Below are 26,096 nucleotides of genomic sequence, written 5' to 3'. Positions count from 1 at the left end.
TGTGTGTTATAATTTTCATATTCTATTTGACTTAATTGTTGGTTTATAATTCAATTATTTTTCATTAACTATTTGACAATTTTCTGTTTTGCTGGACAATATCATTATAAGAGTTTGAGTTAGTGCTGTAGCCGAACCGCCGAACCGAACGGTAGTTCGCCGAACATGGCACTTCCGAACCGAACAGAACCGAACCGAACACTAAGACTTGGTTCGGAAGTTCGGCAAAAAAAAAAAAAAAACGGCTTTCAGCTAACAAATTTATAAGTTTACACCCTTTCTAATCATTATATTTGCGCATTCTCTATTTAATCTTCTTTGCAATTGTATGTTGGAAGTACGCGCTTATTTTGCGGTTACTAGATTTTGTTTTCATTTTCATGTTGACATTGTGGTTTTTACGGCCCTGATTAAGAAATGAGATCCGATGAATGATGTTGCGCGAGCTTGCGCTATAATCATTTTACTGGCTTTCATCATCTCTCGCTCTGTGGCCGAATCGCCGAAGCATGGTAAAGAAAACCAAAACTGTATGAGTGTTCATTGGTTAAATCTAATTATCTAAAATATTGTTGTTTTTAGGTGGCGAACAAGATTCTTGTTTGAAAATCTTCAAAGTATTTTGAATGAACGAGCTCAATAAACCGAAAGTGAAAGATGAAGTACCATTAATATTACGAATTACGATACGATGTGATTAAGATCGTAACTCGTGTATTGTTGCGGCGGCGCGGAGAATAAAGATCTGATTGAGATGATTGACATTATTATTGAGGTGTCGGCTCGCTACAGTACTGTCTAGTTTTCATGATTTTAGAGAGAAGTAAAGAGTTTTGAAAACGAGAGATCCAGTGAAAGTGGGAAATAAAGTGAGTGACTGTTACAGATGAAAAGGAGAGACGCAAAACAAATAATATAGAAATGAGATGAGGTGAAGTTATCTTTTTTATTATTAACAATCAGATGAAAATAAAAATCAAACACTCATGAATGATTACGGTATAGCATATAGCAAGATCCACTTCCCCTCGTTGACAAGTTGAATGAAGATAAAGCCATGCGGAAACATTCATCTCTTGGGGGGAAATGACCCCCAATCTTTACTTTTTTCCCCTTTCTTATCAACTTCTCAAATTAACCATAAACAATTCGATGATCACTCTACTCCCCCTGTCCAAACTTTGCATCCCACTTGGTCTGTATGTTCATGGTCGAATGAAATCTGACCAATGAAATCATAGAAATCTCGGGAATTGCTCTTCAATCAGTGAGCTGAGTTTCGCGAGCAGACAAAGCACGTGGCTGTATGTACCGATGCGACAATCAGCGACATGCGATTGGTGGTTTAGTTCACCCATCGAGCCAATTAGCGAAAGGCGCATTACATAAGCACGCTTTCTTCGACACGCCCCTGGCCCTACTATGCCTACAGTTCAGTGCACTGCATGCACTGGCGCTGGCCGCCTCGTATGTGATGCAATTGCCAATCACGTTTGGCCGGACTAGACTGTATAGTATATAAATATTCATGAGCTCAGAGTCCCGCTACAAGGGGACTGCATGCGCTGGCCTAGCTGGTACGGGTACGGTACGAGTGCGATCGCGAGCGTAGTTAATTTGGCAAGTATCCAAAGTGTGGTCCAGGTATGGACGACTAGGAAGAGTCGCAATTTTAGAACTGTGAGTTACCCAATAAATCTGTCATCAGATAATCAAATTCGAGATAACAGTTGATTCGTTGAGCGCTATAACTTTCATAGTTTCATGTCAACAAGATAGAGATAAAATGGTTTGATGTGACAGAGGTACGCGCGAGCACATGCAGTCAATCAAGTACAAATTGTCTACCGGTACGCTACGTATACCTGAATGAACTATAGCTTATCAGTCTATCATTACCGAACCCCGAACCGAACCAATGTTCGGCAAATTTCTGCCGAACCTTGCCGAACCGAACCGAACCCGAACATGGCGCCTGACTTGCAGCACTAGTTTGAGTATTCAATATCTTTGTATTATGCATTTTTACTCGAGCTAAGGTGTTTCATCAACTTTCAGACAGGAATCTTAGAAATCAATTTTAACAGAAAATATTTTTTTATCTAAAATTGATTTTACAGGAGATATCAAAGTGATTGTTTACAGAAAGGTGGTTTAATCAACGATCTAAAATGGGATTATTTAAAATTCACAATAGTCATATAAAATATATTTTCTATATTAAAAAATTATTTTCATTGTCAATATATTGAGATTGATGAAACACATGTAATTACAATGACTGAAATGTTTTTAACAATATTAGAGCTAGTATTATTGTTCTACTGAACAATTCAATAAAGATATTGAGCTATTAACTTTTTGTTTATTTGTTCATGTTCACGAAAATATTATAATTTTGCATTTTATTGGAAAATGAAATACTCTCCCTCCCCATACCCTCTCCCCCAATTCCCCCAGTCCTAAACGTTGTTTACAATAAATGGTTATCATTTAATACCAATATAGGGTTTTTGGTGGTTTTTCCTCACTTCGATGTGCTGAGAAAATAGAAATTCCAAAAAAAGGGGGTAGACTCCGATCTCCCTGGTCTAATCATGGACTAATTTATATCTGGATGCTGATGGTAATGTAATTTTCTTACCCATTTTGAAACATGGTGCATAATAATGGAATGTTTATATTAGATGACAAGAATATATCTGACCTCTATTATATCAAAGTGCAAACAATATCTTATGTAATAGCTTTCAGGCTTTAAATGTCACAGCCACGGCAATGGTGACATTTCATGAAATAATTGTGAATGTATTTATGAAGATATCGTCAGTACCTAACAATGTAAATAAGATACCGTATATGTAACCGTATGTTATCTATGGTGATTGGGAAATCTATACCTTGGATCGGGAGGGGTACGTGATTCAACAGATTCCAATAGAAGTTCACATTCAACAATCTGACTTCAAGAAGCATATTTCTGATGGAATTGAACAATTCATCGAAAGATATAGATATCAAGTTAATTGATTTGTCTGAACGTTTAGGAGCATGTATTTCGTCTGTTCACCCCTATAGATCTACACGAGTTGATACTATTTGTATTTGAATATCGTTGGAAATTTCGATGAATTGTTCAATTTCAATTGTCTTTATATATATCTGAATAACGCTTCAAAAATAGTTATCTTTACAACGGCATCGGCCTAATTTGTAAGAGTGCCTATTTATGAAATGATAGTTGGAATGTGAACGAGAACACTCGGCCCTAAAGCCGATGGCACGTGATCGTGTAGTATTGCTTGAAAATGGTGTTTCCCGAATTCCCGTCAGCGTCATTGGGTGAAATCCTCTTCTGTAACTTTAAAACTGCACTTCTATGGAAACTTACTGAATCACTCACCTCTCCCCACCCATGGTACAAGAAAACATTTCCAAAATCGCCAAAATTAAGATGTAAAGATTAATCAACCATCATCGTAATCAGCAGTGACAACATTCGCTTCGAACATCCCCCCCCCCCAACACACACACATGATCTCAATTCTCAACATCCCCTCTTCATTTATGGACCACTTTCTCTTTTGCTCGATCGCTCTTTGCGACCATCCTACCCCCCCCCTCTCGCACACTACACGCTGATGCAGAGTAGCAACAGTAGCTCCATGAGTGTGGTATGCAAAAAGAATTAGGCCTGTCGAACTATTTTCATAACATTTAGAATCGTATTTTTTAAAAAATCGTGAGGTACATGTATGCATTATGAAAACATTCGTGATCATGGGTGAACAAATGAAAGAACAATAAAAATCACTGGCGGATCCGGGGGGGGGGGGCGCACGGGCCGGCTGTGCCCCCCCCCCCCCCCCCCCCCCGGATCCGCCAGTGATTTTTAAAAATTTTAAATAAATAAAAATTTTAAAAATACTGAAGGAAACAAAATCAAAATCAATCTCCATCCATATAAATTTGGTACACATCCACACTTCAGTGATTATAATTTGCATTATTTTTCAATTTAATTTCCTGTATTTCTATAGGGTCTATAATTATTGATATTATCATAGAGCTATAGCTCTATGATATTATCATGTCTCAACAATTCCATTGATTGTCCCTGGCTTTACCGAAAAAAAAAAAATCAGTGTCCAGTTTTAGAAGTAAAATCAGTATCACGAAAGTTCCAACAAATAAAATGCCCAAACTTATATTCCTAAAACACTAGGATATTCGCCATGCCATAAATAGAAAGAGAGCTTCAATTTCAGAGGCATACAAACAACAGGTGCAGCTGCCATTCATTATATTCACGCCCCAAGGCCGCATGGCCGAGCTCCACACGCATTCCACGGCTCTTCACGAACACCCGAGCGAAGCCCGATCACAACGTAACGCTCGCCATGCTTGAAATACACCAATGCGGGCTAGCACAAACACCACCGCAAAACAGTCCACAAAATCAACATCGGTGTAGACGGTTTTCCGTATGTCGCTTTGTACCCATACATGTCGCTAACATACACTTTGCACACATTGATACACAGTAAACAACGAACACAGTCATGCGATTTTCACTACTCGACGGTAAATATCTTCAAAAATATGACTTACCAAATGACGAGAAGTCCGCAAAATATCATCAGATTTTCCGAGGTAATGTAGCTACACCGTATGAAGAAAATGAGATTTTCAACTCGAAATCTTGAAGGAAATACGTCGTGTTTAGTATGAAGTTGATCGATGGTTCGCAGAGAAACTTCTCGCACTACATAGGTTTTGTATTATGGGAAAATATGCAAATGAGAGCCAAAACACCCAATGAGATCACAGCTCAAGATTTGTGAATGAAACATGACGTCACGCACTACGCTGGCGATCGAACGAGCGTATCGCGCATGCGCGGGTTTCCTGTACAATTCTTCTTCGTGCCAGGGAGCTCAGGCCTGCGGCGAAGTGAGCCAGAGCCCACTCACTGCACTGCACTGGGCCCTCTTTCGTCACCGTGTAATATTAGTCAAACATATACTCTCCAAAATTGCAATAGCACTCCAAATAAAAGGGGAAAAAATAAATTATGCACTTACCTCGATTATATGGTTGAAGGTCTATCGTGACACAGAATCCTGACATCGAGGCACAAACTGGACCCTCAAAAAAAAGAAATGTTCTGTCTCGATCTCGGTCATTCTCCTGTCAAAATTGAAAACAAAATGGCCTATCGATACCAACACGAACGCGACAGAGACGTCTAACTTTTCCTCTTTTTGATACTACAATAATAATTATTATTATAAAAATAATTATAATTATAATATAATAATTATTATTATAGGCCTAATGATAATAAGAATAATAATCATTATTACAATTATAAAATAATTATAATTTTTATAATGATAACAATTATAATTATTATAATTGTAATAATTATTGAGACAATATTAAAAAGACAACAATAGATTTTAATATGATAATGAAAATTATAATAAAAATAATAATAATAAAAATCATGATAATTATGATTGTAATAATTATAATTATAATGATAATTGTGACAAGAATAATGAGACAATAATGAGATAATAAACTATTGAAATCAATCTGTCTAAAAATCCTAAGATTATTATTTTAATTCTCTTTCTTTGATTTCGAATTATATTCATTGAAAATTTAATTTCTAATGTTCAAGCAAAAGAAATCCATATCAAGTCATGTTTACCATGTGCAAAAACCTATACCACAGGACAATTACCCCTGAAATAGGGTTAGATGTAGATTGTTGGATAGGGGTACAGTGTAATTGTCTGGGGGGGGGGGTGGGGGTGGGGGGTAATCGTCCAGGGGTAGTTGCCCTTGAACCAATGAAATCATATGCCAATATGCCAAATCAATCTGAGTACTTTTAGGCCCCCCATTTTTCTTAATTTGCCCATTAAATTAAAATAAGTACATTAAAAGGCTATTTCTTAATTATGTCTTTTGTCTTAATTAAAAATTAATTAGTAATTATGAATATCAAAAATCTGTAGACAAGTATAACTATGATGAACAATGACTAGGTAGACCATTAATGATATGTTGAAATCATTGCACAAAAACTTTTAAAAGATTAAATGAAAAGCATATATGTACATTCCCTATAAGCAATGTATTATAAGTGTGCCATGCCCAAAACAGAATAATAAGATTATGCAATCGTCTTTTGTCCACAAAAAGCCCTGTATTTGTATCACAAAGATGACAATAATTTGACTTCTGGGAGTTGGAATTTGAAAATTCAAACAGTTTTATGAATCGTAGATATTGAGCCTCATTGTGAGCATATAAAACATGCTGGAACAGCCTTTCCTAATATTCACCTGAAGTGCCTACCTATATATCGTAAGTATGGTAAAAAAATAAATTAAATGTCATTTTCCTAGAAAATGGAAAATTGTATTGTTTTTATTGTACTTTGGCAAACTGTCTTTGGCTTCTTTCAGACAAATCTTATTCATTTCACACCTGTCCCTAAGATCACAAACCATTAAAAAATTGAAATTTTATGCTTTGGATGTTACATATGGCACACTGAAACGACTGCTAGATTAGTAATACTATACTAACCTCGCACTAAGAACTGCGTTTGGCAGTGGATTTCTAACTAGCTGCGACGCCACTTCTGGCATCCAGACCACAACACACAACTTCTATGGCTTGATCTGTGCGTGGCGGCATGTAATTAACCCTTGAGTGCATAAGTCATAAGCCATAAGGTATGGGGTAGCTAGCTGCTTCTCGTATGTGACGCCACAAATCAAAAACCTAAAATTCCTTTATCTTTCTCAGTCGTTAATGGATTTTTTTCAAACCTTCACCAATATTTTTTATTATTTTTCTGGTATTTTTACAACATTTTTTTCTTCAGGGACAGGGTGAACTTCCCCTTTAAGAACCCTTGATCTATTAAAGTTACTTGGTCATCTCACTAATTAATTCAATCCATTGTTGATTTTTTTTTTCTCTTTGCAAAGGAGGAATTGTCTGGGTTAATGAGCAGTATCCATGATGATGGTGGAGAAATGGAGACTGCAGACATTGGAGATGGAGAAGATATCCCAGCTTCTGAAATCAATGATGTCATCAGAAAACTTAAACTTGACAGGTAAGCAGTGAAGTGTGATAAAAAAAAATAATAATGGCAATGTGACTGAACACTTTAAACAGAAATCTTTTTTAAAGGGGGTAAAAGAAACATGTATGTATGATAACTATGATAGTTTTGAAAATCTTATTAACCATATAGATGGTATTCTATTGCTTATTCTGACTTTTATGATGGTAGTGCGTAGTCATACTTTCAAAGTCATCTTTCACAATACAACAAAATACATTTTTTAAGAGATTGTGGGGTCAAAGTACACAGAACTTTAAAATGACTATTGTGCTCAACTTTTCACTTAACCTTCATTCTGGGGGTATTTGTTGAATTACCATCATAACTTTTAAAGTATATTGGTCTAGTTCATAAAAATTTGACATAAGAGTAATCAAGTATCACTGAACATCCTTTGCGAATTTCAGGTCACATGACCAACGTCAAAGGTCAATGAACTTTGGCAGTATGGGGGTATCTGTTGAATTACCATAATAACTTTGAAAGTTTATGGATCTGATTCATGAAACTTGGACATAAGAGTAATCAAGATCCCGTCAAAGTTTCAGGTCACATGACCAATGTCAAAGGTCATTTAAGTTCATTGAACTTTGGCCATTTTAGAGGTAATCATTAGATTGCTGTCATAACTTTCAAAGTTTATAGATATAGTGTATAAAATGTGGATATAGGGGTAATCAAGTATCACTGACAAGTTTTAGGTCACATGATCAAGGTCAAATGTCAATGAACGTAGTATTGTATCATTATATGAATGGTGTTTTTTGTGAATAATTATTTTATAGTAGTTTTCAAAGTCAGCACTGCTACTATATTGAATCGTGTGATGCAGGTGAGACCGCCAGAGGCATTCCACTCCTTTATAGACTACCTTTATAGAGCATTTTTAACTCAAAGTGGACGTGTTATTTTGATACTTGTACTCTTTCTATTTACTCCAGGTTCAAAGATATTTCAAAATCTTCCATTAAACAAGATAAGACATCGAAGCAAAAGAACAAAAAACCGCTAAAGAAGAAAACAGAGAAGAAAGGCAAAATTCAAAGAGTGGACAAAGCAGTTGAAGAAAAATCTCAATCTTCAAAGGACAGTTCTGCATCAAGTACACCTCCATCCAGTACAACTTTACCCAGCAAAAACAAGAAAAAGAAGAAGAAAAAGGACAAACTGAAGGAAAATCAAGATCAGAATAAGGCCAAAAAACTCCTTACCAATGCTGATGATAGGACTGCAATTAGAGAACAGAAAGGAAAGAGTTCTCTTGGAGAAAAGCAAAGTAAAATTTTGAAGGTGAAAGGAGCTTTGACCTTTGAACTTCCAAAGACATCATCGATGCTGCTTCCTACGGGCGTCAAATGGCATTCAATTCAGGTGAAATATCAGAATTTCTTGATTCACCGATTTAAAACAAACGTGTACTGTAAAGTAGAATCTTTAATCCTGTGGTAGTTATACTCTTACTTCCATATATATATCATTGTATTGTATTTTGTTGACCTTGATTTTGTTTTGTCCATAAAGATAATAATAATAATAATAATCCGCTTTTTTATATAGCGCTTAATCCATCGGAACGACGTGTCTTTAGAAGCGCTTTACAGATATATTATTACCCCGGTCGTCGGATTCAATCAGTCATTCCCGCACACAATGTGTGCACATCCTCCACTCCCTGGGGAGTATTCCAGTCAGTCGCCTGTGAGGCGCACACAGTACTGGACAAGCTACAATGACTTTCACATCCTACCGGGTACCCATTTAGCACCTGCGTCGAGAGTGGCAAAGTGTGGATTAACGCCTTGCCAAAGGACGCTAGACCGCGATGGGATTCGAACACACGACCCTCTGTTTACAAGACGAGAGTCAGAACCACTACACCACGGCTCCTCCACATTGATAACAATACATGTATTTCAGTAGATCCTACTTGGACAATGGTATTGAAATATACCCTTCAAAAAGATTTATTCCTAAAACCATTATATGGTTTATGCAGTTTTACTTGTTTCATTCATTGAAGTTACTTTCAAAACATATTTTTATTTTCAAAACAATCATCTTCATGATTTTGCCCCCCCCCCCAAAAAAAAAAAATGGTAGTTGTAAATATGTAGTGTTTCTCCCCTGTTCAAGTATATGGATTTATATCTACGCATATGTACCAATGAAATTTAACTGAATATATTTCATATGCAGGACACATATTTTCCAAAAATCCTTCTCTTTACTATTTTTAGGTTGGCATGAAAGTAGGAAGCAGTCAGGTTTCATCAGAAGCAGTTGTCTCATCTTATTTGGATTATGCTACCAAGTTATACGACCAGGAAGTCGAACACCATGCCGCAAGTGAGTGTCTTATCAATTTACAGTCATGCTTGGGGAGCTGTTTTTAAAAGGACTTGTTTGTTTTATCAGACAGTTACTTGTCAACTTGCCAAAAGCAAAGATGCCAGTCTTAAGGCTTTAGTCCGATTTCAGGCCCTGATAACTTGCAATGTCAGGTTTTTACAGGCTTTAAAGGGGTATATTAAAGGGCGATTGCTGCCAGTGTAAGGTGAATTCGGCCTCTCCCGTTCACGGGAACTGAACCGGATGTAAAACTTTGCATTGAGGAAGATGATGATTTTGTACAGCACACAAGGGGCTTCAATATGTTATGGCTTTTTTTTTAGGACAGTTAATAAAGATTGACTGATATCCCGCAATAGACTTTGCAGCAAGAATCCGGGGGAGCGTTTCATCAACATTTTTGTCCGACAAGTTGTCAGATCTGACATCTTTCCTTCATTCTGATTGGCTGAGATGCACTGTTACTGTGGTAACTGTCGGATAAAACGGGGTTTGTCGGATAAAACGTCCGACAAGTCCTTTCATGAAACGCTCCCCTGGTGGGTGTTTCATAAAGCTGTTCGTAAGATACAAATGACTTTACACACGACTGGTGATCCTTTCTTGTGCTATGTGATATCCCTATATGTAATTGATTAATGACCTAAGAACATGTTCCAGTCGTGCGTAAAGTCGTTCGTAACTTTACGAACAGCTTCATGAAACACCCACCTGCTATTGCATCTTTCTATTGCAGATTTTGTGCAATCTCATTGTTTTATTGATAATGGAATGTGAGGATTGGTATAGAGCTTCTTGCAGGAAAGAAGGGGCTCTGACTTTGACAAGGTGCATAAAAGCGGAGATACTACAAGGGGATGATCGGACACTTCAGCCATTTTTTGGAACGCTCGATTAATGCTCATGGGGAAGGGCGCCCACTAGCGTTGAGTAAGCGAACAATCGCACATCGGCACGCGGCTGTGTATGAAACATGGGGAAAATGAGAGAGGGGATTTGGGAGAGGGCTCAAGGGCGGCGCATGGGAATAATTCCACCTTTTCTTACCCAGAAACCTGAAATATATTCATCTTTAATGTAAGAAAAAAAAAGTTGAATAAAAAAAATTCTGAAATGTAAAACTCGTCTATTCCATGATCCCTCCACCATTTCTCTCATATGTTTTGTACACAATCATATCGCAATACACAATGGTAAAAAAGGTTGTTACTTACTCAACGCTGTGGAGCGCTCTTCCCGAGCGTTTCATTACGCGCTCTATGTACTGTCCGATCTTCCCCTTGTAGTATCTTTGATCAGCCACCTGCGCTTCTCAGGCAATTAAAATCAAGGAAAGGTTGTCTGTCTTACAAAGAGTTGCGATTGATCCGATCAATCGTAACTATGGACGGCCAGCAAAGTCAACATATAAAACGCATGTTTATTTTAAAGAAAAATCTAGATATGAATGTATATCCATAAATTCATTGATTTCTTGACAATTTGGTGTAATCTCCTTTGTTTACAAAGGACATTTTGCAAATTTCCTGTAGAAAAATTATGACAATGGTGGATTTCCATAGAGTTACGATTGATTGGATCAATCGTAACTCTTTGTAAGATCTGACAACATGTCAATTATGACATATGTTGATGAGACGCTCTCCTTCTTTGGTGTGTGGATCACCTGTGGTAAAGGCCACATTGCATGTTTCTTGTAATTATGGTTTCCTATTAGAGTCATGTATAAAGTAAACCTTACCATAAAGACATCCTGTCTAGAGACACCATGAGTGGTCTTTGTACATCCATCTGTTTATAGATATATTAAAACACAGCTAGAATGTGAATATACAATACAGGTAAATTCATTGTGATAATAGTATGCCACTTGTGAGTGGCCTTTCATTCTCAGGCTCTGATAGCCATTGTCCGTACAAGGTACTATAGCCTAAGGCAACATACTTCTAAAGTCTCAGAGGTAACTACCGTATATTTTTTCTCCATTCAATGTAAAGTTTATTTGGAGAATGTGTCACCTGGGTTGATATCTCAGAGCGAAAATTGCTACAGCTGTTAAAAATTCATTTTATTCTACTTCCTATGAGCAGAGAAAAGCAGTGAGTCTGGCTCCCAGAGCAGATGGATGCAGACTGTTGCCAAGTCAGGGGCACTCTCAGACAAGGTCGCGGCTCTGACCCTGGAGGTGCAGGGGGCTCCCATCCACACACCCCTCAGCCTTGACTCCCTGCTAGCCATGGTGAGGAAGAAAGGGCGCCGGGAAGCCCTTATCGGGTTGGATGCCGCCAAGAGGCTGTTTCTTGAGGAGTTGTTGCCTAGCAACAGAAAGTTAAAGACATTTGCACAGGTAAGGTGTGCATTGATGTATGATTTGCCATGATGTCACTTCATATATTGTGTTTGAAATTCTCTGTTGGGCTTGTTTCTTGAAACAATCTTTAGTCTGTGAGATTGTCCACATTAACACATGAGGTTAATTATGTGAGAAAAGTGTGAATACAATTTCACAGCTGTTACTTTTGTCCAGTTTGGCATAATACTGTGTAAGCTTTTATTTTCATGAGATTGAATTAGCTATTTTTTTTTTTTCAATTTCCTATGAGTCTACTCTTGATACCTTTTACAAGTAGGACAATGACATTTTTTTTTTGTTTCTCATTTTGAGGCTTCGAAATATGTCATCTTATTCACAAGTTAACTAGGGGTAGGGGATGCTCCCATAACAAATCTTTTTCTACAATGAATGTATGATTACAATGAAGAGAAGTATTCAGAGGATGAATCATGAAGATTTAAGCGTACCTTTAATAGTTGTGTAATCTTATTCTCTCATTGAATGCTACCTAGTTAGTAGCACACAGCTGAGTATGGTCAAACAAATCCAGTGCAGTAAGGTATTTAGTATAAAATTCACAAGAAACTTAGCATTTAAATGCAACCCAAGTGAAACTTTGCTTCCTTGTCACAGCCAATATAAAGTCACCATTTCAGGAGATGATAACTGCAGCTTATGTCTTTCCATTTATAACATGTTATGAACCGGTACCCTGGTTATATTCTTCTGTCCTTTTTTTTCCTGTTACTGTTTAGCAGCACTCCTTTGAAGAGCTAGAGAAGAAGTGTGGCAAGGATCGACAGAGTCGTGACAAACAAGTCTTATTATGGTTCTTTGAGGATCAACTGAAACAGAAATATGGATCACTCATAGATTTGATAGAGGTATGGTCGTCTTTAACCCTAACTAGGCCGGGCTTTTTTGGCTGTTCTGTGGCCGGGGGGGGGGGGGTTGATTCGACCCCCCCCCCCCCTGAGATCTCGGCTGCCGATCGCGCGAGCGCCGCAAAAATTTGCACGCTGGTACTGTGCGATGTAATCTACAAGGCTGTATGGTAAAATTTTCCAAAATAATGAGATTTTATTTAATATGAATTAATTATGCTAATTTATGCATAAATCATACATTTTGCTCTAATTCACTAAATAAAGCTCCTAGAATGCTAATTTTTGGTAAAAATATTCTTTGTAGCATTCTTAACAATCGCAACTGAAAAAAACTTCGGTTTGGAAATCAATTTCTTATGTATTTTATTATTTTATGAATTTCTTATGTATTTCTATGTTTTTCAACCTTTTGTTTTTCTTTGTTTTTTTCACCAGATTTATTGCACAACCTTTTTTGAAGCATAATTATGCTAAAATCAATTGATTTCAGCTGTTTAAAGCAAAAATAATCATATCTTTATGAATAAGATGAGAAAACTCAATTTGCATTGACTTTGTAAACAAAGTCACGTTTTGGAACAATTTTTTGTCTGACATGCACTTACAAAATGTTGCATAATTTCGGAACCGCGTACCCGGGCGTTGCAAATTTGGTCTCAAAAGATGCGCGAGACTTGAAAGTATAAACTCTGTGAGTGGCGCGGTCAGAAAATGTTGAGGGGGGGGTTGATTCAACCCCCGGTCAGTTTAGGGTTAATGGAATAGAGTACCTGAGTATGATGTCGTCAAATTTATTTTTGTTTATTTCAGCAGTTTTCCGACTATATTCCAGTAGAGTATAATGAAAAACCTCCACACACCAATTTGACATGGTTTAGATCATGGTTGCTCAAGGTATAGCCCATTGAATACTTCACAGGCCCCATTGAAATAAGTGAAAACTGGCCTCGTTCATGAATATTTAGTCCAGGCCAACTTACATAGATTCAACAGGGCTAAGAAAGTACTCATGCAGCAATATCTTGCCCCCCTCCCCCCTCATTAACCAATTCCCACAAAATTTTGGTTGTAGATGTTTTTTTTTAAAGATTTTCGTTATGTTTCCTCTTTCAATTCTCATTCTTCATTGATATGTTTCTCTTTGTCCCTTATCTTTATACTTCCCGATTAAAAATGTCTCTTAATGATTACTTATGTATACACATAATATTTAATTTTCTACTGCATATTTTTGTCAGGGGTCATTTTGAAGAAACAAATGTTTGCTTCCTGTGGTCCCATGAATGAAATTAATACCGACATTCAAGTTTATATGTTACCGATTTGCAATTATGTTGAGAAGGAATAAATGGAATTGTTTACTTTTGGCAGAAAATGCTTCAAGATACCGTCAGTGCAATCAAGGCTAAGGCTCTATCATGTTGCTATGAGTTGATAGTTAATAGACCAGAAGAAGAAAAGGTGAGTCATTTCAGCATTCATTCAGTATTAACTTGTGAACTCCTCTGTAATTTACGTCAGTCCAAGTTATATATCATGTGTGTAGGCTTTAGTTATGGGCAATCCCTTCACGGCTGGATATGATATTTCTATCAAATATTTTTCTTAAACTGAATTCTTCAGGGTCGCCACTAGCGTACCTACGGGGGGGGGGGGCAGAGGGGGCAGTCTGCCCCCCCCCCCCTGACAAGCTTGAAGACCCTTTTTTTTTTTTTTTTTTTTTTTTTGCTTGTCAAATTTTTTGGCGGTCGGTTTTGCCCCCCCTGTGAAAAATCCCAGGTACGCCACTGAGGGTCGCATATCACAACAGTTAGTGATTGATTGTATACTTGATTTTTAGTTGATTGTACGTTCTTGTCAATTCAATATTTTATGATGATTGCTCACGTTTGTGTTACTGGCCCCAGAACTGCTTATTATTTTGTCATACTTCAATCATAATCATCGCAATTTTATAGAGAAGTATAATGTGAAATTTTCATAGAATTAAAAATGTGCAAGAATTTTTTGGACTTCAAACGCATTTCTGCAAGGATATACACTTCATTTATCTTTCATTTTTGTAATCTGAAATTTTTCTCATTTTAAATAGACTATTGTTTATCAAATTCCTTTTTTTTTTAAATTCTTTTTTAGAAAAGATGTTTTTATAGGGAGAAGTTCCCTTGTGAATGAGGAGAAAATTCCTGTTGCTATCTTGCAAGGCTAAGTCTTATTGAAAGAGTGCAGACATCTTTTAGCATGGTGATGTAATGGTATGGCTGAGGTGGTGTATTAAATTATTCATACTTTATTTCCCTGTTGATATTATTCAGAGGTTACTGAGGTTGATTGTAAACAAGGTTGGAGATCCTGATTACAAGGTCGCTTCAAAAGCTGTTCACTGGCTGCAAAAATTAGGTATGGATATACTTTTATTTCTCTTCTCTTTTTCATCTTTTTGTTATCATTTGTCATCTTTTGTGTTTGTAACGAGCATCTCGATGATTGAATTGAATTGAAGTTGATTTGACCATATTTGCCTGTTAATGGTTGCAGATATTTGTTTTCATTGTGTCATTTATCCTATTTATAATGAAAAGAGCCTATGTATCGGATAAAATGTTTGTAATTGATATATTTCAAATAAGTATTTCAATAAAACATGTTGTCATCAAGACAAATCATAACAGGTAATCATTTTTTGTATAAATTTTTATTAGATTTGCCTCCTGATTATAATAATTTATGATTTGCTAATTGTGTGATCTTAAACTTTCTTTTTGTCCTTCGTGCAGTTGATGTTCATTCCATGATGAAGATTGTTGTTGTCCAAGCTGTCGAAGAGTTACTCTTTAGACCAAATATCAACACAAAAGCACAGTAAGTATGCAAAATAACTCTCCAAAATTATGTTTTGTATAGCAATTTGATAGGCATCTCTTTGAAACTAAACCTCAAGCAACATGGTCAAAAAGTGAGATATCTACTCTCTAATAACAAGCATATATATAGCATCATCCGTCTGGATTAATCTACTTTCAGGTGCACCTTATCCCCTATTTATCTCTACCTTTCACTTCCAGTGCTCAGGGCATTCAAGGAATAAATCCTGCCAATGAAGGAGGTTTTTTTTACGGTAAACACCATGTATGTAGTCCTGAAAAGGACAGTTTGTTATTCTTTCTTGATTGTATGTTAGCTCTGAAAAGAACTGTTAACGACGTTTCGACCAGCGTGTTCTGGTCATCATCAGGAATTTGAACCCTACTTCCCATTTGATCAATGCTCATTCATAACCTGAAAGTAATATCTTCCTTCATTATATTTTATTTTTGTGTTACAGATATTATGCTGTATGTTTCTTGAATCAGCTTGTCTTACACCCAGAGGAGGATCTGCTTGCAACCCAACTCATCATTGTCTACTTATCATTCTTCAAGGTACATTATAATGTTGTTAATTTGCTCTGAAGTGCCTTGAGCAGCTATTTAAGATGTAATATGTATTATTATTATTGTTATTATTGTTTTAGATAATGAATAGTAAAAATAACAATGATAGTTGTTGCATTCATGGAATTCTTAATACAGATGATTTAAAGTGTCAAACTTGGTATTTCAATGAATAGCTAGAAACCTCATGATAATATCAACAAAGTATTCATGAGTATAACATTTAAAATATAAAGAAAGGATCACTGCCAATAGCAGACCTGCTAACCTGTACGTTTTTGGCGTATTTAGTACGTTTTTGCAACCAAAATACGGCAGTACATTTTTTTTTTTTTTTTTTTTTTTTTTAATCGTAATTTATTGAGAAAAATCATCTCTATATGTCTCTATTTCATAAAACTCACACAAATATGGTTATTAGATCAATGTAATTTGAGGTAACTTGTTTTTTTTTCAATCATTTTGTCAAAACCAGGGTGAGATATACACATGTTTCAATGTTTTTTTTTTCATCTGCAAGAGCAGTGCGCATTTTAGCTTGCATGCAGCTTGAGCGCTGCGTAGAGCTAGTGCGCCACACATTTTATTATGAAATACACTATTTGGGGGAAAAATAATTTTTTTTTATCACAAAATACAGTTTTTCATTCCCAGAGGTTGGCAGGTCTGCAATAGTGCTGGAGAAAAATGAATGGGCACCTTTTCATAAAGACTGTTAACATATTCTAAATTTCTAAAAGATATCTGTATCAGCCAATCAACTCAGTTGGTAAAATGATGGGCTCGTAATCAGGTGACCCGACTTTGATACCAAGTCAGTATGCTTGTAACATTTGGTATGGCATTTTAAGGCCACCGCACACCTTACGACTGGTCTGCGACCCATTCTCAGAATAAAATGTAATAGAATTTGATGCTAATATTGAGACTTGGAATATCTTACTGTGTAATGTTCGAAATCATCGTACGAATACCTATGATCAAATTTGTGACTATGCTATCATCCTTCTTAGAATAAAAGCGAATTTAATATCTAGTCGTAATGACGTCATAGCAGTCTTACGATTGGCTACGATTTGAAACTAATTTGGACTTTACTCCAAAATAAGGGCTTGCAATCATTCAAAATTGTTATAATATTATTATTTCAATTAATTTTAACCTCAAATAAAATGATATGTTCCATTCACATCTTCAGAAAATGAGCAAAATGCGATTTGTTCCAAAATCGGGTCGCAGACCAGTCGTAAGGTGTGCGGTCGCCTTAATACAATAACAAGGTCAACCTCTAAGAGGATCATAAGCTGTCAATCCTCGGGTTGCTTACTTACAAAAGTTCATGTCTTCTTTATAGCAATCAGGTACAAAAGATGACCAACAACTAACCAATGGTTTCTGAAATGTAAAAAGCAGAAACTTCAATTTTAACTCGTGATTGTCAAGCGGTTGTATGAAACAAGGTCCTGTGATTTAGTTGTAATGCTGTAACCATGTGGTTCATGTTCGGTGCTCATAACCTGGGCGAAATGCTTCCCTCAGTTTTTGACAGAATTGCTGTTTCTGTGACCTTCATTGTTGTTTCTTTGACAGGCTTGTACCAAACAAAAGAAGATTGATAACAAGATGTTGTCTGCTGTCATAACTGGTGTACATCGAGCATTTCCTTATTCTAAAGGTCAGTACAACGAACTGATCAAAATAGATTGCCTTTCACCTACACTTTTATTATCATCATTATTATTGTTATTATCATTATTATTATTTTTGTTATTATTGTTATTATTATTATTTTTTTTAAATTAATATTTCTATTTCCACACAGAAATTGTAACTTAAACATCAATATCTCGTTGTCCATTTTTATACGCCCGTCTTGACGGGATGTATTATGGTATCACGTTCGGTGTCTGTCCGTCATCCGTCTGTCCGTTAATCTTTCCTTGTAAACGCAATAACTTCAGTTTGACTTAACCTAGGCTCATATAATTGAGTATGTATGATAATAGCATGGATCCCAGGAAGCCTATCGATTTTGGGGTCAAAAGGTCAAAGGTCAAAGTCACATTGACATATTTTCATCTTACCCTTCTGCAGTCCTTGTAAACATGATGACTTCAGTTTAACTTAATCCAGGCTCATATAATTTGGTGTGTATGATACTAGACTAGATCCCAGGAAGCCTATTGATTTTGAGGTCAAAAGGTCACAGGTCAAGGTCACAATAACATGTTTTCATCTTACCCTTCCGAAGTCCTTGTTAATGCGTTAACTTTAGTTGAACTTAATCTAGGCTCATATAATTTGATGTGTATGATACTAGCATAGATCCTAGCAATTCTATTGATTTTGAGGTCAGAAGGTTAAAGGTGTAGTCGCCACCTTCCACTTTTCTTGCTTGACCAATAACTCCATTTTCCTTGTTACAGACGGGCGTATTATGTGCTCGCCTTAGCGACACTCTTGTTCATTCTGGTTTGGTTTTATCAATTCCATTGACATTTTTTGAATTTTGTATGCACCATACTGTGTATTATAAATAATTTGTGATAAACACTAATAAAAGGGGCTCAGTTTAGTGAAGTTACTTCACTGCTTTACATGTTCTTGTATTTCTCAGTTTTGGGTGTCTTGAAGCTGTGTTGAGATAGCAATTGTGTGTTTCATGTTTTGTCTGTGTTTTAGTCTCGGGATCATTGTCTTGATCACAGTCTCAGACTCTACACTATAAATCAATTCTGTGTTAACATTGTTTATATGTTTGTTTACATATTGCAGAAGATGAGAAGGTCCACGAGCAGCTGGACACTCTTCTCAAGGTCGTTCATCAAACCACCTTCAACACCAGCATCCAAGCTCTCCTACTGATCAAGCAGGTCTTAGACAAAAGGTCAGTTGAGCATTTAATAAGGTTCTATCACGTTGCTATCAGTACTGTCATAAACAGACTTCACTTGGGTGGCCATTTTATTGCATCCTCTTCAAACTCAGTTTCAAATTGTTCGCACCACTGGTATCCTTATTTAAACTTTTTTTGTTTGCTTCATGATTCAGGCAGTCGACCATGGATCGTTTCTACTCGGCATTGTACCGTAAGCTTCTGGACCCTCACCTCTCATCGTCTCCCCGTCATGCCATGTTCCTCAACCTTCTCTACCAAACACTCAAGAGTGATGATGTCCTGAACAGGGTCAAGGTCGGTCAAGATCATTCTTTGAAAATCTGTCTGCCAATATTTTATTTAATTTACTTCATTCATTTATTCTCCACGTATGGGCTAGAAGGCCCTCTTCAGCAGCAGTGAATGGTATTCTGAGGGTCTAAGCTAACGTTAAGTAAATGAGTGTACAAATGAAAACAAGTAAATGCGTACAATGATATTCCAATTAAGTTCCTGCCCCCTCCCCTCCTTGAAGATCCAACTGTCATGATATATACAAAAAAAAAGTATATTCAATTTATCAAAACACTATTTTCAAGACTACACTCTAATGTAGAGCTTATAACCAACCCTGGGCCTCCTGGGAAGCATTTCACGAAACAAACTTTCACCGACCATTTGTCATAAGCTACTGAAATCCTCGCATCTATGGCAAATAAGTCGGTGAAAAATCAGATTAGACGCTCATGAAACACTTCCCTGGTAGTTTGACCCAGCTTTTAACATCTTTTTGTGTTTGATCTTTGGCCAGGCTTTCGTGAAACGTCTACTCCAAGTTTGTAGCTGGCAGCAGCCTCCATTTATAGCAGCAGTCCTAGTCCTGGTCTCGGAGCTCATCAAAGCTAAACCATCCCTAGGAAAGCTCAATTCATGGAATGATGTAAGCTTACTCTCTCAAGATTCATCAGATGCTCTCCTATTTGAATAATGGGGAGTTGCAAATTAATTCAAGGGTCCAAGGTTCATGCCCTGGTCACGTCTCAGATTGTGACGTTAAAGTTCGGTCCCAGATGTAAATAATCATATCGGATTGATACACGTCTGTAAACCTCAATTAAGCACACAAATGCAAGAAATTTCAATCAATTGCAAATTGCTGTTTGGAATGACCTCATCAATCATATGTCTTGTGATCAATTGCTAATTTGCTTCCTACAAAAATGATTCTAAATTGCTTTGCTACAGCTAAAATTCATATTGCAAAATTGCAACAGAAATTTGGTAATTGATTGCGAATGCTTTCTCGCCACACCCTTCTGGGAACTAAGTTCCAGTGATTTCAACTAAATTGGATACTAATTGAAAACATGAAAGAGATCACATCTCTGAAGAACTGTATTAACCACATCAAAAATACCAAGGATAGAAGATGACTAAACATAAGGAGGGGCTTTCTTCATCCCATATAATTTATCTAATTATATTACGTATAATTTGAATTAGAGATGTGGTTTGTTTTTTCTTTTGTTATTTATTTGTTGATTTGTGTTTTCCTTCTTTCAAGTATCCATTTGTTTGTATGTTTACTTTCTTATTTATTTTATTTGGAAAAGACACAAATAGATGATTCAAACTCACAGTTAAAACGGGTATTGAGATCAAAGATGTAGTGGTTAACAATAATGCACTTTCGGTCATAATGTCTGTGGCTTGAATGAGACAATTGTGTTTTTAAATGAAAAAAGTGTAAATAGATAAGTAAAATACAAATAAATGATACAATAAACTTTTTTTTTTTGGGGGGGGGGCTTGTAGAAGACAAATGTAGAATGAATGAATGAAAGAATGGATGGATGGATGGATGAATGGATGAAAATATGTTTAGATTCTTCCTTATTATGACTCTATTCCTTTCATCATTGACTAGGATGATGAGGATGAGCATTTCATGGATATAGAAGAAGATGATGTTGAGGGTAAAGATGATGAGAGTGAACCAAAGAGGGGAACAATGACCCATCCAGAGAAAACAGGTAGCAAGGAAAGAGCATCTTGGGTACATAGACCAGCCAGGCCGGGTGAAAAGCAAGGTGAGAAATATATCGAAGAAGGTGCACAACCCCATTTTTTCAATTTTTGTTTTCTAAAAAAAAAAATCCTATACCATGTTAATATATACAAATTTTGTCTCGAGACTCATTTACAGCAGCATTTAGCAACGGTCATATCAAATGATGTGACTCTGAATGCACTGATGTAAGGATAAATGATTGATATCTTTTACCAATGTACATGAAGATAAAATTTCACGATTGCAGGTGGGCAGTGGGGTAAATTCAGTGGTTTCCTGTTTCAAAGGAATATATCTTTATACATGTTAACCCATAAAAACCATATACTGTTGGAAAGATTGAAACATAAAGAATTCAAAAATATAAGTGTTTTTACCATATGGTGGAGCCCAAAAGTACTACAAAAACATTTAATTAAGAAAATGAAAAACTGATAAGTTCAGCAGAAGGTGTACCCCATATTCCCACTAAGCATAATAAGTATGATCAGATAGCTCCAGATTATATGTAAGTTAAAATGCTGCTTCAGGTTTAATTCATATGGTAGCGTACTGTATTTTAGATTAATATCATTGCCGTAGAGATATAGCAGTGGTGTATACTTTTTAAAATGTGAATGAAAGATATCATATTTTTTATGTTCAAGTCTCGTCCCGCTTGAAAGGCCTAGAATGCCTGAAAATTGTGGTGAGAAGGCAGGATACATTTTTAGCTCATCTTGAATTCATTTGATTCCTTGGGAAGAAAGATGTGATTCAAGCTTCCTTTGTATATGATATTTGGATGGCATTAGAAAATTTGAATATGTCATTGTGACTTTCCCCCCCCCTCTCTCTTTCTTTTCATGTAATCAGGTATTCCCACTGGATATGACCCCCTCGCTAGGAATCCTCTTCATAGTCATGTTGATAATGCTGTCATGTGGGAACTCAAAGTGGTAAGAGCAAGACAAAACTCTTTCGTTTTTGTTTTTTGCCTTTGCAAAGTTACAGATTTTATGCTGAAACATTGTTTTTAGTGATATGATTGAAAGTTCAGATTTTTTTTTCTTTTTCTTTCATTCGCTTCTCTTTACTACTATTCTTTCTCTATGTCTCTATTTTTTTTCAGTCTTTCTTTCAAACTTGATTTCATATTTTTTTCTTTATTTTGTTATTTTATTCTTTCTTTCTCTCATTCTTCCTTCTTTTCTGTTTTTCTTTAAAAAAATCTTAGTATGATATTTTTCTTTTATAATACATGTACATATGCATCACCCAAGATTTATCAAGAACATATACATTCCGTGAATTTACTTCTACCTACTAAATGAAATTATATGACCCCTTATCTGTTTGATTCTTCAGTTATCAAAACACTTCCATCCATCGGTAGCATTGTTTGCAGCTCAGCTCTTAGCTGGATCGTTGGTCTTCTACACAGGAAATCCTCTCCAAGACTTCACTTCAGGTCGCTTCCTTGATAGATTCGTCTACAAGAACCCCAAGCAAAAGCTTATTGGTGAGTGGTGGGTGGGTCGATTAAAAAAAAAACGAATTTGTGTAACCAAAAAATGGGTGTTGGGAGACGAAATGAAAGAGGCGGTAGTGAAGAGAGAAATAGAGAAAGATGCATACTGCTTCAATGTGATCACTAATAGCAACAATTACTTAATTGAAGGAATATAGTACTTGTTTTTCCCGTGCTTATTATATATGTTTGAGGGGCATGATCAATGCCGCTGTGCTAGTGGGTATTTAAATTTGACTTTTTTTTTCTTCAGTTTATTGTATTAATTTCATAAAATGCAAAGAAATGTTCTATAGTAAATAGTATGGTTGGGAAATTATATACAATAAAAGCCTATGGCTTGCAAAAAAGCAATTTGCCTTGACAAGACAATCTGTTATAATCTGTTATAAAGTCAAAAATGAAAAACGTATATTTACCAATTTACAAGTGTTACTTTACCCCAAGTTATAAGAACAAATCATGGAGCATTGTGAAGCGTTGTGGTCCAGCGGATTAGTCTTCTGACTTTGAAACAGAGGGTCGAGAGTTCGAATCCCAGCCATGGGGTAGTTTCCTTCAGCAAGAAATTTATCCACATTGTGCTGCACTCAACCCAGGTGAGGTGAATGGGTACCTGGCAGGAAGACATCCCTTGAATGCTTGAGCGCCTAGGCACCGCAGCTAAAGCCGGGGTAATAATAATAGCAGGGCCCGCTGGGAGAACAGTTTTCAGAACTGAAGTGGCTTCCCTGGGTAAATATACCTATATTATTATTATTATTATCATCATCATCATTCTTTTTTATATTTCTAAATCATTACAGGCAAGGAATCTGTGATGCAACCCAAATCTAGGTCTTATAAACCACCAGCTGTCCGGAGTATCCCAGTCAACAGCAAAGGCTTCACGAGTCTTACAGAGGAAAATGTACCGATTGATGAGATGTTTTTCCACAGGTATGGCTTCAATTAATGCACACAATACTGAAACAATATACAGTAGAATCTATCAGCCATCATTGAGGGGCTTTCACAATCGCTCTTGCGATCGTTTGCGATCAGTTGGTCACAATATATGTTGCACACAATCGCAACGGTCGTAAGCAGTTGCACCACCAAGTGTGAAAGGGGCTTAAGGCAACCATCCATAAGTCGAATAATTGCCTAAGTCAGAGCTTTTTTTTTTCAGATCAAATTATGCCAGACTTTTGTAATTTATATCTTCTAAATCATATTATGCCTAAGTTGAACAAATTTGTGTGTTTCCATGAGGTTCAGTTAAAGCAGCTTCACCTGTATATATGCTGACTACAATGTATATTTTTAAGAGAAAAGTGTAGCCTTTGTTTTTCAGCTCGTTGCAAATCGTGATGAGTCACGTGGGAATGATTTATTTTCAGACCTTTCTGTGATCATTGAAGTTTTGCAAGAGATGAGTTGGTTTTATTCTTTTTGATAGGAAACAAAATATGAAATATGTATCTTATTGCACACTATGTAAAACAGTTGACATTCATTTGTCTAAAAAAATGTTTGCCGAATGAGTAATACCAATTGATTTGTATATTAGTCAGATCTCAAACCAAGGAAAGAGAACAAAATATATATATTTATTGACTTCTGTATTAAATATCAGACAAAGAAAAGGAGGCTCCTGTAATTGGTTTTGATTATTCGTACATTAAATGAATCTTAAATATGGAGTGGGTTTGCTTTTATTTCTTTTTACCAGATTCTTTTCTCAGAAAGATCAAAAGGACAAGAAATCTAAAGAAACCAAGAAAACCAAGAAGGCAGATAGTCAAGAAAAGGGGGATGATGAGTTAGGTGATGATGCTGATGATGATGACGACGACGAGAAAGAAGAAGAGGAGGAGAATGAGAGGATAACAACCAATGTCAGTAACGAGTCTCCAGATGAAATCGACAGTGATGCTTCCAGTGTAGATGATGAAGAATTCGACAGGATACTTGGTATGTATATTGTTACATGATGCTGTGTTTTTTTTTACATATTTTTTTCTGCATCTTCAATTTTTTTGGACACGAACCTTATCAGCGGCCATTCTGAAATTAAAAAAAAAAGTATCAGCTTTTAAAATAATTATTTAATTATGGCAAGAATACTGGTAATCACACTTTAGCATTCCATAGTCTTACATGTGTTTTCATGTATGTTCCTCCACTTCAGCATTCCATAGTCTTACATGTGTTTTCATGAATGTTCCTCCACTTTAGCATTCCATAGTCTTACATGTGTTTTCATGTATGTTTCTCCACTTAAGCATTCCATAGTCTTACATGTGTTTTCATATATGTTCCGGTTTTCTTTGTTTCATAGATGAGATGGAAGGTAATCTGGAGGATGATGATGAAGATATTGACTTTGCTGGGTAAGTCTTAGTTGTGTGGTGGGGTGGGTCGGTGTTTGTGTGAATAATTTAGTTTTACAGATGCATATCAATCACAAGCAATTATTTACATCAGACCACTTATTTTGAAAGAAATGACATGGACTCAACTATTAATGTTCTCAAACCCATTTATAGTGCTATTTTTCATGAGTAGACCTGTAGTAAAAAAAAATGATGAATATGCTGTGGATTGGTTGAATTGCAGCATTGCAGGAAGTTATAACAATATTTTGTGTCTTACTATTCAAAATAAGGTTTATAAAACATTGCCAAGATATTAGATAGGTTGTAGAAGCTAGTTTCCTAATGTTTAAGCGATCATGGTAAGTCCTTTGCTCTCAATCCTTGGTCTTGCTTGATTTCAATTATTCAACATGGAAGTTAACAAAAGCAATGGATTATTTGACAAGTCAAGCGAAATTGTGTTTCCTTTCTCTTTTCATTATTATTTAAAAAGTGTATTCATATGAACCTCACACTGCATTGATTTAATTGAAGGTATCATATTCAAATACATCATTCTTGTTTTCATCTCTTATCTTTGCTTCTTTGATTATCAGAGAATTCCAGAAGAAGACATCCAAAAAATCAAAGAAGAGGAAAGCACAGGATGATGGTTCTTCCTCCGATGATGACGAGGATGATGATGATGAAGAGGATGATGATATTGGAATAGATGATGAAGATGATGAGGAGGAGGAGATTGGGGAGAGTGCAGACCTGGATGGTTTGGATGAGGAGGCCTTTGAGATGTCTGATGAAGGTAAGAGTTCTTTGCTGATGATGATGAACATGATGATGATGATGATCTTGATGATCGTGATGATCATGATGATCATGATGATGTTGATGATGTTGATAATGATGATGATGATGTTGATGATGATGTTGATGATGATGTTTATGATGATGTTTATGATGATAATGATGATGATGATGATGATGATGATGATGATGATGTTGATGTTGATGATGATGATGATGATGATGATGATGATGTTGATGATGATGTTTATGATGATGATGGTGATGTGTACAATGATGATTACGATTATAACAATGGTGATGGTACCTGATGGG

At 36.2% G+C, this 26,096-nt stretch overlaps 1 protein-coding gene across 5 annotated transcripts in view; it reads left to right on the top strand.

Annotated features, from left to right (window-relative positions):
* Nucleotides 1-26,096, top strand: part of LOC129264107 (CCAAT/enhancer-binding protein zeta-like) — a 36,177-nt gene that overhangs the window by 1,827 nt on the left and 8,254 nt on the right. For 2 of the 5 annotated variants that reach the window (XM_064102942.1, XM_064102945.1), the window contains exons 2-21: nt 7,014-7,144; nt 8,098-8,527; nt 9,394-9,502; nt 11,596-11,852; nt 12,599-12,724; nt 14,099-14,188; nt 15,043-15,127; nt 15,505-15,589; nt 16,053-16,149; nt 17,752-17,836; nt 18,937-19,048; nt 19,213-19,354; nt 19,851-19,979; nt 20,967-21,129; nt 21,966-22,048; nt 22,458-22,611; nt 23,427-23,559; nt 24,335-24,576; nt 24,944-24,995; nt 25,577-25,779. In XM_064102942.1, the coding sequence (XP_063959012.1) occupies nt 7,014-7,144; nt 8,098-8,527; nt 9,394-9,502; nt 11,596-11,852; nt 12,599-12,724; nt 14,099-14,188; nt 15,043-15,127; nt 15,505-15,589; nt 16,053-16,149; nt 17,752-17,836; nt 18,937-19,048; nt 19,213-19,354; nt 19,851-19,979; nt 20,967-21,129; nt 21,966-22,048; nt 22,458-22,611; nt 23,427-23,559; nt 24,335-24,576; nt 24,944-24,995; nt 25,577-25,779 (2,908 nt within the window). Of the gene's footprint in view, nt 1-6,336; nt 6,382-7,013; nt 7,145-8,097; nt 8,528-9,393; nt 9,503-11,595; nt 11,853-12,595; nt 12,725-14,098; nt 14,189-15,042; nt 15,128-15,504; nt 15,590-16,052; nt 16,150-17,751; nt 17,837-18,936; nt 19,049-19,212; nt 19,355-19,850; nt 19,980-20,966; nt 21,130-21,965; nt 22,049-22,457; nt 22,612-23,426; nt 23,560-24,334; nt 24,577-24,943; nt 24,996-25,576; nt 25,780-26,096 lie in introns of those variants that run through there. The other 3 variants (XM_064102941.1, XM_064102943.1, XM_064102944.1) reach the window with 2 other exon arrangements.

This window comes from Lytechinus pictus, chromosome 7 (genome assembly GCF_037042905.1).
Source record: "Lytechinus pictus isolate F3 Inbred chromosome 7, Lp3.0, whole genome shotgun sequence".
NCBI lineage: Eukaryota > Metazoa > Echinodermata > Echinoidea > Temnopleuroida > Toxopneustidae > Lytechinus > Lytechinus pictus.
Note: the sequence above shows the minus strand (reverse complement) of the source record. Positions and strands in the feature narration are given on the sequence as shown.